Source organism: Talpa europaea (genome assembly GCF_964194135.1).
Source record: "Talpa europaea genome assembly, chromosome: 15".
In the NCBI taxonomy this organism is placed as follows: Eukaryota; Metazoa; Chordata; class Mammalia; order Eulipotyphla; family Talpidae; genus Talpa; species Talpa europaea.
In genome coordinates, this window is record NC_140083.1 from 76,726,312 (window position 1) to 76,743,811 (window position 17,500).

The window sequence follows — 17,500 nt, forward strand, 5'->3', positions numbered from 1 at the left end:
GGAAATTCTGACACATGCTATATAACATCTACAAATCTTGAGCTATTAGGCCAAATGAAATAAGCTTATCACCAAAAGTTAAATACTGTCTGATTCTAGAATAGTTAACTTCATAGAAAAAGAAAATGCAATGGTTATTGCCAGAGGTTAGGGGAAAGGGGGAAAGGGGACTTGTTTAATGGGTATATAGTTCTAGTTGTGTTAAGATGAACAGAGACTGGTTGCAGAAAAACATGAAAACACTTGTACTACTAAACTGTACATTAAAAAATGAATATGATCAATTTTATGCTATGTATATTTTACTACAATTAAAAACATAAGCATAGACAAAGTTTTATTATGAAATTCTAGTCTTAAAAAATCTCTAATAAGTTGTAAAATTTAAATTTACTCAGTATTTTATGTTCAAAAGTTTTTGAGAAAATATACTAAAGGTTAAAATTTCATTCTTAAAACTTTACCAACTGTTTAAAAATGCTGAGTCATCTTCAGTCTGCTTCTGTTTTGTTTAGTAATATATTTGTTCATTTTTCTCATTTTTTGTTCTGCTTTGTGATAATTTTTATTCTATCTTCATTACTCTTCTGCAGTATCTTATATACTGCTAACCTTTCATTGTATTGTTTAAATTTTGATTTCTATATTTTCAAACTAATAATACCAGCATTATTACTACCAATTTGATTACTGAAATGAATCTTTTTGGAGTTCCTTTCTTTGGCTATACCTTACTATGGCTATACAATCACTTGTTTTACTGATATTTCCACCTTGATTTAATTATTTAATTATGTAAGACAGTTACATGTTGGCCTAGCCAATGCTTACAAATACATTTCAAGTTTGGTTAGGGGGCCTCCCTGGTGGCATTTGGGTTTAAGTCCCAACACTATGAAGCTATCCACAGCCACTGCAAGAAGGTCAGCCAGGGAACTACCCACATAGCACAGCAGACCTCTCCTGCCTCACCTGCTGCTCACCTCATCAGTGTATTTCAGTAGATCTGCCTGTTCTGCTCCCCACTGTCTCTGGTGAATCTCTCACAGCCTCCTTTTCCCACCTCTGGCTTACAACCCAGTTCTTGTATGCATAAATAAATCTTAAAAAAAAAATAGCATGGTTGTTATCTAATAGCAATCTTCAGGTATATATTTTCTACTTTGTTTTATGTATACTAGGATAATTAAAAGTGAAATAAATTGTTACTTCATAGGATATGTATAAATCACAGCCTTAACATACCAAAATATATGAAAATCTTCAGATAGTCAAAAAGAGAACACAAGACTGTACTCATTTAAGACAGGGAATACTTTATTCAAATTCATTACAGAAATGGACAGCTGGGGTCTATAACAAAGTGTCATGTTTTAAAGCAGAGGTCAGTAATTGTGTATGAGCATATATACTGCTACATACAAATTAACTGATCAGACCACATTTCAATTTTTAAAACAGAATAAGCTTCCCTGTAAAAGCAGCACCTTTGTGACATTTTTAGTATTCCTCTCCTTCTTCCTCACCCTCTCCTTCAACAGAATCCACACCAACTTCCTCATAATCCTTCTCAAGGGCAGCCATGTCCTCACGGGCCTCAGAAAATTCTCCTTCCTCCATGCCCTCACCCACGTACCAGTGAACAAAGGCACGCTTGGCATACATCAGGTCAAACTTGTGATCCAGGCGGGCCCAGGCCTCGGCAATGGCTGTGGTGTTGCTGAGCATGCACACAGCCCGCTGCACTTTGGCCAGGTCTCCGCCAGGGACCACAGTGGGAGGTTGGTAATTGATGCCAACTTTGAAACCAGTAGGGCACCAGTCCACAAACTGGATGGTACGCTTGGTCTTGATGGTGGCAATGGCAGCATTGACGTCTTTGGGAACCACATCGCCACGGTACAACAGGCAGCAAGCCATGTATTTACCATGGCGAGGGTCACATTTCACCATCTGGTTGGCTGGCTCAAAGCATGCATTGGTGATCTCTGCCACAGAAAGCTGTTCGTGGTAGGCTTTCTCAGCAGAGATGACAGGGGCATATGTGGCCAGAGGGAAGTGGATGCGGGGGTAGGGCACCAGGTTGGTCTGGAATTCTGTCAGATCAACATTCAGGGCTCCATCAAATCGGAGGGAAGCTGTGATGGAGGACACAATTTGACCGATCAACCTATTTAGGTTAGTATAGGTTGGGCGCTCAATATCGAGGTTTCTACGACAGATGTCATAGATGGCCTCGTTGTCGACCATGAAGGCACAATCAGAGTGCTCCAGGGTGGTGTGGGTGGTGAGGATGGAGTTGTAGGGCTCAACTACAGCTGTGGAAACCTGGGGGGCTGGGTAAATGGAGAACTCCAGCTTGGACTTCTTGCCATAATCGACAGAGAGACGTTCCATCAGCAGGGAGGTGAACCCAGAACCAGTGCCCCCACCGAAGCTGTGGAAAACCAAGAAGCCCTGAAGACCTGTGCACTGGTCAGCCTGTTGGAAAAGAACAGAGAAAACATAATTAAGGCTTTCTGTGATACAATCATTTTGAATACATTTTCTCTTTTCACATAATTTCAAGGATATAGATGTTATTTTGCAATATGTTTTTAAAAATGTTAAGTCTTCCTGGAACTACTCAGCATTTCTTGATTAAAAATATCTTCCTCAATGTTTATTAAATGATACCAAACAGTTCATATTTTAATTTGAATTTAAAAAACTATAAAGGAATAATGCATCTTTCTTTTTATTACCTATCAATTCTGTGTTTGGAAAAAATGAGCATATTTCAATATGTTTTCCTTAGGCTCACTACTGAACTTTATTTTTGAGAACATACCAGCTTTCGAATTCGGTCCAAGACCAGGTCAATGATCTCCTTGCCAATGGTGTAGTGCCCTCGGGCATAGTTATTGGCAGCATCTTCCTTGCCTGTGATGAGCTGCTCGGGGTGGAAGAGCTGGCGGTATGTGCCAGTGCGAACTTCATCTGGAAAAGGAAACAAGTGGCCCCATCACTAACAATCTGCACCCAGGCTGTCAGGGGAGCCCCCAGGACACACCTCTGATCCCACTCACTTGGTTCTCATCCTGCTTGGGTTACTCAGGTCAACTCACCAATGACTGTGGGCTCCAGGTCTACAAACACTGCCCTGGGCACATGTTTGCCAGCGCCGGTCTCGCTAAAGAAGGTGTTGAAGGAGTCATCTCCTCCTCCAATGGTCTTGTCACTGGGCATCTGGCCATCGGGCTGGATGCCATGCTCCAGGCAGTAGAGCTCCCAGCAGGCATTGCCGATCTGGACACCAGCCTGGCCAACATGGATGGAGATGCACTCACGCTGTGGGAGGAGAAAGAGAAAAATTTTAAAATTAGTTTTGTTAACATTTAAAAATTGCAGTAAATTTGTAAAAAGGTCTAGGACTATACAGGCATTATTCAAATTTATTGAGGTCCTATTCCTAACAGGATAGAAATGATTAAGGAAAAGAACCTGCTGGAAATGCTGCACATGGGTGTGGTCTGTTCAGCACAGCACGAGCCCATTGTTCCCATAGCCATGAAAAGATTTTTCACATATTAAAAAAAATTCAAAGTACAGCCTTTATAAATAAATTAAATCCAATCATTTACTGGAATCAGTATTACTCCTTCCCCTTTAAATAAAGCTGTGCGTTTCTTCTAAACATGACTTGGTATTTCAACGTGGACATCTGTACTGCAGCTGAGACTAGAAGCCACACCCTTTGCAGTCTCTGCAGAACCCATCAGTATGAGGGAGGTTAGGCGCTAACCAAGGTCTGCCTCTAGCACCGCCGCCTGTGCTGTGCCTGGTGCTAGCCTGCACTGCCTGCTGCATTATTTAACAGAGCATGCTCTATTTCCAGCAACTGCCTACATGATCTCATTGTGCTATTCTGCTGGTTTCCTCTTCTGACCCAGGCTGGGACCATATGCCTAAACTGAAAGGAATTAATGAAGATGCAGTAGAACAAAAGACAGCTGGACAGAGTATCATTCTTTGTCCGCAGCAGTTTCACTTTATTAATAAAAAAATTTCCCCCAGAATCTTCTCCACTGCAAAAAACTGAAAAATTATTAGTTTTTTTAAAATAATAGTCTCTAAATTAGAAACAAATATCACATGAAAAACTACCAAAGAATAAAAAGTCCAGCGAAAGGATAATGAAATATTTAAAACAAAATATTTAAAACAAAAAAGTCTTTTCATTCTGAGATTCTCTACCCACCACAGACTATTGATCCTTCTCTCATTTAACAGGGATTATGAGCTCTATGGGTTCGACTCCATTGTCTTTTCACTGACACGGGGCGGGAGGGGGGGTAAGGAAGGGCGTTTCCCTGGACCAGACTTTAAAGGGCTCGTCAAATGCGTTGTGATTTTGCTTCTCCGCAAATAATATTTCATCTAAGTTTTAACAGTGAACGAAAATCCTTTTAACACCTACAGTTCCGCAACGATGAAAGCCTTTTATTAAAAGCCTCCTGACAGAGCTTTGGCGAGGGCGGACCCCGCCCAGTGGCTCCAAGACGGAGACGCCAGAAACAAACAACTCCGCCCCGCGCCGCCGGGACTCCGCGCCGCCGTCGGGATCCGGGGGGTTCTTTTTCCAGACCCCCGGCCCCCAAGGCTCCGCTTCGTCCCGGTCCCTCGCCCGCGCCCCCCGGCCCGGCGACGCCCCCCGCCCGCGACTGCAGAGAAGAGCGCTTCTCCCAGGCCCGGCGCCCCGCGCCCCCCAGTCCCGCACGCCTCCCGCGCCCACCCCCGCGGGCTCGGCTCGGGCAGCAGAAGCCCCTCGGGCGCCTCTTTGTGGTCCCCTCCGGGTGCTGCCGCGCCCCGGGCGCCGTCCTCCCGCACCCCGCACTGCGGCGCACAAAGCAGCCACCCACGCAGACCAGCCCCGCGCCCCGCACCCGCGGAAGCTGCAAAGGGCGAGGGCCCAAGGGTCCCCGAGCAGCCGCGGGGGCCGCCCCACCCCTCGGCTCCGTACCATGGTCGCTGCTCGCGGCGCGGGACGGACGGAGGAAGCGGAGAGGTTGTGCTTCTCACAGCGCGACTCTTAGGCGGTCGATGTAAGAGAACCTGCGGGCGGGGCGCGAGCGGCTGCCTATATGCTGTCCGGTCGCCATGGCGACGGCCCGGGCCGCTTCCTGTTGGTCCAGACCCCCCGATCTGCCCAGAGCAGCCGCGGGCGGAGGGCGCTGATTGGCGCAGACCGCATGGGATGAGGTCATCCGCCCCGCCCCTTTCGCCCGAGCATCCGCGGACGGTGCATCCTCCAGACAAAGGCCGTGCGGGGCGGCCGAGCATCCATTACGGGGTGGGGTCGGGGAGCGGAGAAAGGAGCTGGGCTTGCTTGGTTTTATGTTGCTTAAACCTCAAACTGCAGCTGAAACGACCCACGAGAGACTTTTTCCCAACACTTCATTGCAGAATGTGTGGAGATGAAAAATTTAATGGAAATGTAATGCTCCAGGCCCTCCCCGAAAGTACGCGCCATCCACCTAGGTTCTGTGAAGATGCAGCATCCCTAACAGCTGTAAACATAGGGACAGGGTGGGAGGGATGTTGAAAACAGCTTGAGGGAAATGTGATTGTTTTCAGTTTTAAAAAGGTTTCTCATTAAAATGGTTTCTCAGGTCCAAATAATTTATTTTCAGGCTCACCTTTGCACCCCTCCCCTAAATAACTAAACAAAAAGAATGACAATCCATACTAGATGGAAGATGGAAAGACTAGATTAAACGTGGGAGCACACAGAAATTCTAACATGGCTGCAATTAAAATCCGATGAACACACCATCGTTAGTCTGCCAGGAATATTCTTTTACCAGAAGTCCATGAAATAACACCTTATGGATATATTGGTCCTTAAAATGAGTCACCTCTCCTGATACAGAATCGAGGAAATACAAGGAGAAAAATTTAGTTAAAAAACTTATACTGCTGTTATACCTCTGTAGCTATGTTACAGGACCACCCTCTTACAGCTATATTTTGCATTGTTCTCTTTTCTGAAGAGAGAAAAAGAGCAGAAACATCAAATAAAAAGGAGAGCCGCACAATGAAAAAAGAAGACAATTTTGTAATGTTTCCATCCACACACAACTGTGTTGTGTGAGCTCAATAACTGCAGTTCTATTTTTTTTTTTACCTAGTTCTAAAGTGAATTCGGTGAATCTCTGAGCTTAGGCTTCTAAGTGTGGGAATTGTAGTCAGCCTCACACCGTTGCTATTCAGCTAGAGATTGTGGGTTGCTCTGTTGCCTCTAGAGACAAAGGGCTTTGCTTTCACCCTCAGGAAATGGATTGCAGTAACTTTCTTTTGTTCTTTAGAAAGCCACCTTTATCAACAAGGGTGGGCAGAATAAGGCTCTGGACAAGGTATTCCCTTAGGGCTGCTAATGAAATTTCAGAGAGAGTTTTGTTATGGCCACCAAAGTGAAAAATTTGTCTGTAGGCAGATAATTTTTCCTTTTGTTTTTCAGTGACAGATTTGCAGATTCTGCAGTGCCATTTACAGTGCTCTGCAGAGCCTTTTCATTCCCGCTGGGCTGGCAGGCACAGGCCCGCATGGGAGGGAGGAGTTTGATGAGACAGCTGCTGCAGGTTGTGGTGTGACAATGGCGGTATGGATTTTTCTAGCTTGCATCCACAACTCTGCTTTACTTGTTCAAATTTGCTGCAGTCGTCTTTCCTAGAAAAAGTAAAATTCCATATTCAAATCATTTACTTCTTGCATATTTCATAGGAAAATTAATCTTCACCATGAACTTATCTCCACCCCTTTAGCAAATTATATTTCAGTAAAGAAAGAGAAGAATTAAGGACAACTTGAATGTTTCTTTCTGAAGCATTTAACATAAATAATACATTTTTGTTACATTTTACAAAAATAATAATTAAATGCATAGAGATTATAAGAATTAATAAATAGCTCATTCAAAATACTTCTTTTGAAATTTTAATAATAAGCCAGCTGCTACTGGATCATGATTAAGTGTATACATCATCTTTTTGGAATGAGAGGCATAGTCTTGCATTTTATTTTCTTTATAGCATAAAAGAAATGGCATTTCCCAGTAGTCTCACTTGATGTAATTTCCTGAGGGTTGAACAAAAGAAAGGAAGATTCATGCAGTTGATTCTTTGTAACTACCTCAGAAACCATTCTGTTCCTTACATAAATGAGGACCTTTTCTCCCCCTTGGTATAAGTAACAATAAGATCTAGGTCAGAAATAGATAATCTGAGCATTGATAGTCTTAAATATACAGTTGGGAAAGCAGGGAAAATAACCTATCCTTTTTGTTCCTCATTATCTGCCTTAATAGCTTGTAAACTATGGGAAGCAAAAAAATAAATTTTTTTAAAGATTTATTTATTTATGCATACAAGAACTGGGGTACAGACCAGAGGTGTGGGGGTGAGAGTATCCACCAGAGATAGAGTGGGGGACAGAACATATTGACCGAAATACCCTGCTGAGGGGAGCAGTGGATAAGACCGGAGAGGTCTGCTGCCCCATGTGGGTAGCTCCCTGGCTGGGGATCGAACTTGTGCTGCAGTGGCTGTGGATAGCTTCATAGGTTGTGTCTTAACCATTTGTGCCACCAGGGAGGCCCATAATATTTTTTTTTTTTTACTAGTTTGCATCTTATTTTACTGCCAGTTTCTTTAGCTTGCATCAATATACATGTAACAATACTTTAATGGATTCATCCTTGTCCACAGTAACAGCATGAAACACCTTTTTTTTTTATTTTTTCATAGAAGAACTGGGGTGTAAGCCAGAGGTGCGGGAGGTGATAGGATTCGCCAGAGACAGAGTGGGGAGCAGAACAGGCGGATCTACTGAAATATACTGCTAAAGGGAGAGCAGGCAAGACAGGAAAGGTCTGCTGTGCCATTTGTGGGTTAGCTTGCTGGCTGGGGATCAAACTCAGTCCATAGTGGTGATAGCACCAAGACTTAACCCCTAGACCACCAGGGAGGCACCTAAAACATTTTTTATAATATTTGTGAAATTTAAATTATTTACTGTGTGTCTACATTTCTCCGTTAACATGTAAATCCTACTGCATGGGAAATGCCTAGCATTCAGTAGACATTATACACACACACACAGACATATGTTGAATTAATGAAAAGTTTTTCTGCATATTTTCAGTTTACTAATTGAAAGGTATTTAAGTAGTGTTCAATTTTTTTTTTTTTAATTCGATAAGCATGTACTGGGTATCTACACAGGGCACTGGACCATCCTAGCTAGTGTGGGGAAACGGAATAGTAGCATAGTCTCTTTTCTTTAGAATCCTCCAGTCTGGGCCTCACTGGTGGCGCAAGGGGTCGAGACGCAACCTATGAAGCTATCCACAGCCATTGCAGCACAAGTTTGATCCCCAGCCAGGGAGGTGACCCACATGGTGCAGCAGACCTCTCCTGACTCAGTGCTACTCCCCTCAGCAGTGTATTTCAGTCAGTCTGCCTGTTCTGCTCCCCACTCTGTCTCTGGTGAATCTGCTCACCCCGGCATCTCTGGCCTGTACCCCAGCTCTTGTATGCATAAATAAATAAATCTTAAAAAAGGGCCTCCCCGGTGGCGCAGTGGTTGAGTGCTGGGTTGCGAAGCTGCCCGCAGCCTCTGCGATGCCGGATCGATCCCCAGCTGCTCCCCGGCCACCGGAGGAGGGTCCCACATGGCGCGCAGACCTCTCCTGCCGCCCGCTGCTTCCCTCAGCAGTGTACTTTGGTCCTTCTGCCTGCTCTGCTCCCTGATCTGGCTCTGGTGAATTCTCTCACCCTCCCGCGCTTCTGACTGTACCCAGTGCCTGTATAAATAAATAAATAAATAAATAAATCTTTTAAAAAAAAAAAAAAGAAAAAAAATCTTAAAAAAAAAGAATCCGGGCCTCCCTGGTGGCGCAGCGGTTGAGCGCTGGGTTGCGAAGCTGCCCGCGGCCTCTGCGGTGCCGGTTCAATCCCCGGCTGCTCCCCGGCCACCTGAGGAGGGTCCCACATGGCGCGCAGACCTCTCCTGCCGCCCGCTGCTCCCCTCAGCAGTGTACTTCGGTCCTTCTGCCTGCTCTGCTCCCTGCTCTGGCTCTGGTGAATTCTCTCACCCTCCCGTGCTTCTGACTGTACCCAGTGCTTGTATGTATGCATGTATCAATCAATCAATAAATCTTTAAAAAAAAAAAAAAAGAATCCTCCAGTCTAATTGAAGAGATGAAAAGAAGTGCATGTACATAGAAGAATCAATTGCTGGATCCATGTATCATGACTTACATGGGAATAAGGGAGTTTTCTTCAGCCTCCTATTTATCCTTCAATTCATTCCAGAAGGGATTCTGCTCCCACCATTCCTTGAAACAAAATCCCTCTATGTTTGTTGCTAAATCTACTGTATACTTTTTAGTGCTTATTGACCTGTGATAAACTTTACACAGCTAACTAGTATCTCTCTCTTGAAACAATTTTTTTTCCTTGACCTCAAAAACTACATTTTGTGGGTTTCCCTCCTACATTTTTTTTTGTTTCTTCTCAGTATTCTGCTGGCTCCTTTTTTATTTTCTAAATTATTATCATTTTTTAAAAGATTTATTTTTATTTATACAAGAGCTGGGGTACAGGCCAGAGTCATGGGAGGGTGAGAGACAGAGCGGGGTGCAGAACAGGCAGACTGACTGAAATACACTGCTGAGCAGCAGGCGAGTCAGGAGAGGTCTGCTGTGCCATGTGGGTAGCTCCCTGGCCAGGATGGAACTCGTGCTGCAGAGGCTGTGGACAGCTTCATAGTGCGGTGCTTAACCCCTTGCACCACCAGAGAGGCCCTCAATTCAGCATTTTAGACAAAGCTTAACACTAGCCTTTCTCAAACTATGCTCAACACATGCGATATTACTAAATAATAGAGTGTTATGGTTTTTTTCCCCCTCTGGATAATGATGGCAAAATTATTTATGGAGTTTCTGGTAACTGAGTCCATCTATTTTGGGAAAAACTTTTATGTGTATAGCAGAAATAAATATTGATGATTTTTTAATTCCAAAAGTAGGACATAAAATAGCATAATAAATAGCTGTACTCTTTAACATTAAATTTTTTTCTTTGGTGTTGAGATCCAATGCTTTGAGTTCATACACTGATATTTAGCCATTTAATAAACCACTTTTTGAAACAAAATATTTATATACTGTGATCCATATTTTAATTTGTAATTTCTGCTACATTGGGAAGGTGTTTTACCCAAATCCACTGATGCAATCTGACCTTTGGGAGAAGGGGACAAAACTTGAAGAGGCTCAAAAGCATCCTGAGGAAAAAAAGAAGGAAGCAAAGAATAATCTCAGTTTTCCATGAAACTCAATTTATAAATTTGCATTTCATTAACCCAAATTACACACTCACAAAAATGCACACTGAACCACCGCTGTCCCGCCGCCCCCCTCCTCGCCAAAGCAGATGGAAAGTGAGTGGCAGACTGGGAAGGTTGCCATGGTGCACTGGCTGCAGGGATTGAAGAGTAATGAAAAGAAGGTCCAGAGTCCCCTCTCACAACCATGCAAATGTGCATTTCTTTTTCTCTCTCAAATCCTTGTCTTAATTAATTATGTTATCGACAAACCAGGTTGAGATTGCTTTACTCAATGAACAAAAGTTTACTGCCTTCAAAAGTATTTAGAGATGCATTGATAGCCATAGAAGTAAAATACTGATACTGTTAGAAGTAAAGTACATTATAACTGGTCCATTTTTATATAAAGGTAGTCACACAAAAAGTCAGACTTTGTCTTTTAAAATGTCTTTACAACATGTCCCCATCTTTGAGACTTATATTTCTTACTGATTTTGCCTTCCTGGATGAGCTGCAGGCATATCAAATTCATTATCTCTAAATGGAATTATTTGTTTTTCTCTCCATTCTCCTCGGTATTCTACATTCTCAATTATTCCATATTCTCAGTCTTAGTTAATTGTCAGTGTCTTACTAGTCTACCATGCTAGATTAAAATAATCATAATCTAATCTATGTGCCAGACATGATTATTGGCACTGTAGGTTTAATTAACCCATTTAAAGCAAATTTTGTCAACTATATTTAAAAATTATCTTAAGAAATATTTGCAGGGCCTCCCCGGTGGCGCAGCGGTTGAGCGCTGGGTTGCGAAGCTGCCCGCGACCTCTGCGGCGCCGGTTCGATCCCCGGCTGCTCCCCGGCCACCAGAGGAGGGTCCCACATGGCACGCAGACCTCTCCTGCCGCCCGCTGCTCCCCTCAGCAGTGTACTTCGGTCCTTCTGCCTGCTCTGCTCCCTGCTCTGGCTCTGGTGAATTCTCTCACCCTCCGCGCTTCTGACTGTACCCAGTGCATGTATAAACAAAACAAACAAATAAATAAACAAATAAATAAAAATATATGCCTCTTAAAAAAAAAAAAGAAAAGAAATATTTGCAGAGGGCCTCCCTGGTGGCGCAGCGGTTGAGCCCTGGGTTGCGAAGCTACCTGAAGGCTCCGCGGCGCCGGTTCAATCCCGGCTGCTCCCCGACTACTGGAGGAGGGTCCCACATGGCACGCAGACCTCTCCTGCCGCCTGCTGCTCCCCTCAGCAGTGTACTTCGGTCCTTCTGCCTGCTCTGCTCCCTGCTCTGGCTCTGATGAATTCTCTCACCCTCCCGCGCTTCTGACTGTACCCAGAGCTTGTATAAATAAATAAATAAATCTTTAAAAAAAAGAAATATTTGCAGAATGAACAACTGTCTAATCTTCTAAACTTTGACCAATTTTATCAGGCTAAGGGACTACTAATTTAAGAGGGAAATATTTAGGCTTTGCTTTTTGGTATGTTTCATATGTAAATCCAAGGGCTGAGAGAGTAGGAAATAAATCTTTGTACTGAAATCATTCTTCACACTGGTGTTTCCTGAATGTCCTGAGATCACTGGGGCACTAGTTAAAAACACTGATTGCACTAGGAGCCTGATTCAGGTGTCTAATGCAGTAAAATAGTATTCTGTTAGAGTTAATAATTTACCATTCAGAACTGTTTTAATGCTTTTGGGTCCTATGGTTCAGTTATTTTTAAATTCTGATAATCCTTGGATAAATTGACAGAGAATTACTCTCCAGATAGTTGTAATCCTGAACGACACAACCTATAATAACACTCAGCCTCAAAACATGTTTTTTTTTTTTTTTAAGATTTATTTAATTATGCATACAGAATTTGGGTACAGGCCAGAGGCCCTGGGGGTGAGAGGATTCACCAGAGACAGAGTGGGGAGCAGAACAGGCAGACTGACTGAAACACACTGCTGAGGGTAGCAGCAGGCAAGACAGGAGAGGTCTGCTGCACCAAGGGGTACCTTCCTGGCTGGGGATCGAACTCGTGCTGCGGTGGCTATGGATAGCTTCATAGCGCTGTGTCTTAACCCCTTTGTGCCACCAGGGAGGCCCTCAAATGTTTAAGAAACATTTAAGAACATTCTTAAACATTTAAGAAATGTTTAAGAAACATTTATCTGCCTTTCTTTAGATTTAAAAATCAAGCACATGTAAGCAGAAGAGAGGGAAGCACATTTTTCTTCATCTGCCTAGCCTAAAAGATCAGTAGGAAATGGTTCTCCATTCCCTGCAAATATTGATTCTGCATGTGTTGAAGAGAAAGGATTAAAAAAACACTGTCTTTTAAAATTTGTTTATAAGAACAGCAATCTGCTATTCTAGTATACAGATTGCAAGTGATGTAGAGGCTTACTCAAGATAGTATGACCTGAAAGAAATCTACTTCATGGTAAGATTGTCTCTGGATTTAGTATTTTTTTTTGATAAATAAGCCCTCTATTAATGTTTTCAATGATTTCAGTATTTTTAGGTATGTAGGAGACTTCACCCCTCTTGTTACTAAGCAACATGTCATATAGTTGCTAGGAGACAGACTAGCAAGCTTAGGGGTACTTCAGTTTTCACATCTCCTTGCATACCACATGACTATACCCTAGAACCTTTTTAGTCTGAGGGAAAAGTGGGTTATAGAAATCATGGAAAAAGAGACAGAGGTGGGGAAAGAGAAGAAAGAAAATAGCAAGGTATTTGAAAAAAAGAGTGTGAGATTGGCAGAGGGAGGCTATTATGTAATTTCCGTGAATGAGTCATGGGAAAACCTTAATTTGCCAGTGCTCTATGTCACATTCTGTGGACTTCCACTTTTTCTAAAAACAAATTAGAAAATAAACTTGGAGATCTTTCAGATAGTATTTCTGAATATTTTTAGATGGGTGGAGACCTATTGTAACTCTTTTTTAAAAAAAGATTTATTTATTTATGCATTCGGAGCTGAGGTACAGGCCAGAGATGCAGGGGGTGAGAGGATTCACCAGAGACAGAGTGGGGAGCAGAACAGGCAGACTGACTGAAATACCCTGCTGAGGGGAGCAGCGGGCGAGTCAGGAGAGGTCTGCTTCACCATGTGGGTTTTTCTCTAGCCAGCTGGGGATCGAACTCGTGCTTCAGAGGCTGCAGATTGCTTCACAGTGCGATGCTTAACACCTTGCACCACCTGGGAGGCCCCTATTGTAACTCTTACAGAAGATGAGCAATTACAAACACGATAAAAAGTCACACATTATTTATTGTGAAATTCCAAAGTCAGATATACAACATTATTTCTATCCACTTCTCACTCAAATTAGTAAAAAGGGACAGAACTTAGAAGGTTAGGATATAAATGTTCTTTGGCAAATTTAGAAGCAAGATAGTCATATGGGCTCCTGGGCAGTTTATGTTTCTGCACACACACACACACACACACACACACGAATTTAAATCTAACATAAATCGGGGAAGGAAGAAGCTGTTGTGCTCTATCTGGAGGGCTCTCTTGTATCTGAAATAGGAAACCGGCTCCAGGTTTCACTGTGGGCATGTGAAAGGTTGAGTCTTTGTGTCTCTGTGGTATTTACTGTTGCTGGCAACCAGGAAGCTCCCTAGTGATTGTTGCTAGGTCCTCCGTGCCTCTGTTTGCCTGAAACCTTACTCAGTGCCAGAAACACAAGAGATAAAAATTGTTGCACAAAACCCAGTGTCTCTTATCCCCAATGGTTCTCCTGCAAACAGTTCATCTGTATTCAGTGTAAAACTGTGTTCAGTGAAAATCAGCGCAAAATTGAAGCTTCACGGAGTTCAGCCTCAGTTTCCTCTCCATAAATTCCAATTGTCTAAATGCACAGCACTGGGAAATGGTTAATTGAGATAAAATTTATATTTTGGTGTAACTAACTTTAACTAGATGTGTAATGAAGAGTCTGAAGCAAGAACACGGACAAGAAAGATTTGGTCAAAGTTAGATATCTTCCACTTTTGAAGTGGGAAGGTCTAGTCAGTGTTTGGTGATGACTTGAGATCTCCTAAGTGAGCACAGAAGCCATGGTACAAAGGATAGTACCATCTCCAACAAGAATTCAGAAGATTCTGATGAAGATCGGGTCAGCATCAACCCCAGAAACAACTGACATTGTCTCTTGAAATTAAACATTGGCTCTTAGATGAACCTCATAAGCCAAGACAGCGACCTTAGTCACACTATCTTGTACAAATGTGGATTTAAATTTTGTATCCTGTTTATGTCCTGCCCAGATGTAGACAGTTATAACTTTGAATTGACCTTAAAGAATTACAAATTCTGGCTGAGAATTAGAAAAGATTGATGCCGAGATGACATAAATATCTACTTATATCAGACATCGAACCTCTGAAAGTGGGTGTGAAGGATAATTATTGTGATTATTGCTAATTTTTGAGCACCTAATCAAGGTTAGGTACTGTATTACCTCAACATAATTCAATGAGGTAGGTACAATTATATTCATTTTCCCCCTTACTTGAGGAAACTGAGATTCTGTTATATAATTTAATAACAACATGCCCAGGTCTCAAACAGCTAATAAGTAGCAAACTCAAAATTCAAGCCTGGACCTACCCAGTTCTGACATTTCACTCTGAACCACTACTCGGGATTCCCCTTAACGGAGAATGCTTTTTTTTTTTTTTTCCCCTTCCCATGGTGCTGAATTGTGTAGCACATCCTGTGTCAAGGTGAAGAGTACAGGCTTTGGAGTCCCTCTGTTCCCCGACAGGGTGGCTGGGAATTAGACTGTGCCCTCTGGGGCTGGCTTTGCCATAGAGACCTTCCCAGGACAGTCTTCAAAAACCTTGCAATTTCCTGTCCTTGAATTTCCACAAATCTAAGTTATTCAATATGTAATAAGACCCAGGGTTCTTGGGATGGATGGTTCAGGTTGGGTTTTACAATCTCAATTCAGTCAAACTGTAGTTCTTTCTCAGTGTGAAAAGATTCGCCCCTAGAGACTTCCTGTAGTCATCTGATCTTCTCATAGCCTTATCTAACAAGAACAGGAGATCATTTTTTAGGCACTGTATGGTCTGAAATCTAATTTAGAAAAGAATATCTTTTTAAAAGAACAATCTGGAGAGCTGTAACATTTTATATTACCCAGAGCTTGGTTGAGTGCCTTGGCGTCATCTTGGCTCAAAATCTATTCTAAAATGATCTCTTTCCTTTCCTTTTGTATAACCAAAAAGTCCACTGAATTGGTATCTTCAATGCAGAGAAATGTTTGATAATTTAAACAACTGAAGAAAAGCTTTCATTCATACTCTCACTGGGCAGAAAATATGAAGTAGTTACAAGTAGGGGGTGTGCTGAGGCCTGCTTGCGGGGGCTTGTCAGAACAGATGGGGTGTTAAGTGACATAATGTTGGCAGCATTCCATGAGTCATGATGGGAGCATTTGTGCCACATCAACCGGCCGGCCGGCACTACAAATCAAGGCCTCTTTTCCTCTCTCAGATCCAGTCTCTGGAAAACCACCAGGAGAGGAGTCCTCAGAGGTGATGCTTCAGGAGCACATCCAGTGAGACATGGGCCGCCTCGTTTCACAGGCAGCATGTTGCTGGGTTTTCATTGTGAGTAAACGAAAGCAGTCATCTGTTCAGCAACATATTTAATCTTGTGCTCTTGTTGGGGCTGGTAGTCCAGGGAGCTCTTACTCTTTGGAGGCCATGTGGACCCTGTTGCTGTAGTCAGATTCATTGTCATACCAGGAAATGAGCTTGACAAAGTGGCCATTAAGTGCATGCCAGCCCCAGCACAGAAGGTGGAGTGGGTATCACTGTTAAAATTGCAGTAGACAACCTGGTCCTTAGGGCAGCCCAGGATGCCCTGTGCTACCTGTCACAGCTGCTTCATCTCTTTGATGTCATTGTATTTGGCAGCTTTATCCAGACAATGGGTTAGATCCATGATGGACACTTTGGGGGTGGAGACATGGAAGGTCATGTCATGAGCTTTCTGTTCAGAGCACTCAGGGATGACCTTGCCCACAGCTTTAATGGTGCCGGTAGAAGTGGGGATGATGTTCTGGGCAGCCCCGTGGCAATAGCTTCTCGGAGGATTCATCCATAGTCTGGCTGGAAGTGACGGCATTGACCATGGTCATGAGTGTCTCCATAATGCCATAGTCGTCATCAATGACCTTGGCCAGGGGGGCCAAGCAGTTGGTGGTACAGGAGGCGTGGCTGACAATCTTGAGGGAGTTATATTTCTTGTGGTTCATGCTCATCACACACTAAGGGGGTATCAGCAGAAGGAGAAGAGGTGATGACGCTTTTGGCCTCACCATTCAGGGAAGCCCCAGCCTTCTCCAGGGTAGTGAACCAGTGGAGTCCACAACATATTCAACACCAGCACCACCAGCATCGCATTTGATGGCGGAATCTTGCAGCAGGAAGGTGGAGATGGGCTTTTCACTGATGACTAGCTTCCCTTTCCACCTTGACTGTGCTGTTGAACTTGCCATGGGTGGGATCATCCTGGAACATGTAGACCATGTAGTTGAGGTCCATGGAGGAGTCACTGATGACAACAATATCCACAGAGTTGAAAGCAGCCCTGGTGACCTGATGACCAAGTGCCCAACCTGGCCAAATTCACCCACACAGACCTTCACTGTGGTGCCTCAGGGACACAGCTGGCGCAGTACAAGAAGTGGCTGTCAAACCAGGAAGAGCAAGGAGTTGACAATGCTCTACTTCTGGAGGGGACAGTGGGTTCATGAATACAGGTTTTCTTGTTATACTTTAAAATGCATTTTAGCAGCTTCCCTGGTGGCCTAGGGGTTAAGTCTCAGTGCTATTACCTCTACAGTACAAGTTCCATGCCTGGCCAGGGAGCTGACCCACATGGCACAGTAGACCTCTCCTCTCTCACCACTGCTCCCCTCAGCAGTGTATTTCAGTAAATCCACCTGCTCTGCTCCTCACTCTGTCGCTGGTGAATCCTCTCACCCCTTGCACCTCTGGCCTGTACCCCAGTTCTTGTATGCATAAATAAATAAAATCTTTAAAAAAATAAAATAAAATGCATTTTATATTACTTACAATGTATTCTTATGTATATTTTTATTTTTTAT

The 17,500-nt window shown here is 43.3% G+C and overlaps 1 protein-coding gene and 1 pseudogene across 3 annotated transcripts; both read right to left on the minus strand.

Moving 5' to 3' along the window:
• Positions 1-1,346: 1,346 nt before the first annotated feature.
• TUBA1A (tubulin alpha 1a) lies at positions 1,347-3,243 on the minus strand (the record flags this gene model as incomplete). 2 transcript variants are annotated; one of them, XM_084255623.1, is made up of 3 exons in its annotated part: positions 1,347-2,481; positions 2,867-2,979; positions 3,108-3,243. In XM_084255623.1, the coding sequence occupies 3 exons, from the start codon at positions 3,226-3,228 to the stop codon at positions 1,501-1,503; spliced, it is 1,215 nt and encodes a 404-aa protein (XP_084111749.1). In that variant the 3' UTR covers positions 1,347-1,500. The 2 variants fall into 2 exon arrangements, with proteins under 2 accessions (XP_084111749.1, XP_084111748.1); XM_084255622.1 differs by having other exon boundaries at positions 2,831-2,979; positions 3,108-3,228.
• Positions 3,244-16,075: 12,832 nt separating this feature from the next.
• LOC311184771 (glyceraldehyde-3-phosphate dehydrogenase-like) lies at positions 16,076-16,982 on the minus strand (annotated as a pseudogene). The gene has a single exon. The product of its transcript is annotated as a glyceraldehyde-3-phosphate dehydrogenase-like (transcript).
• Positions 16,983-17,500: the final 518 nt, after the last annotated feature.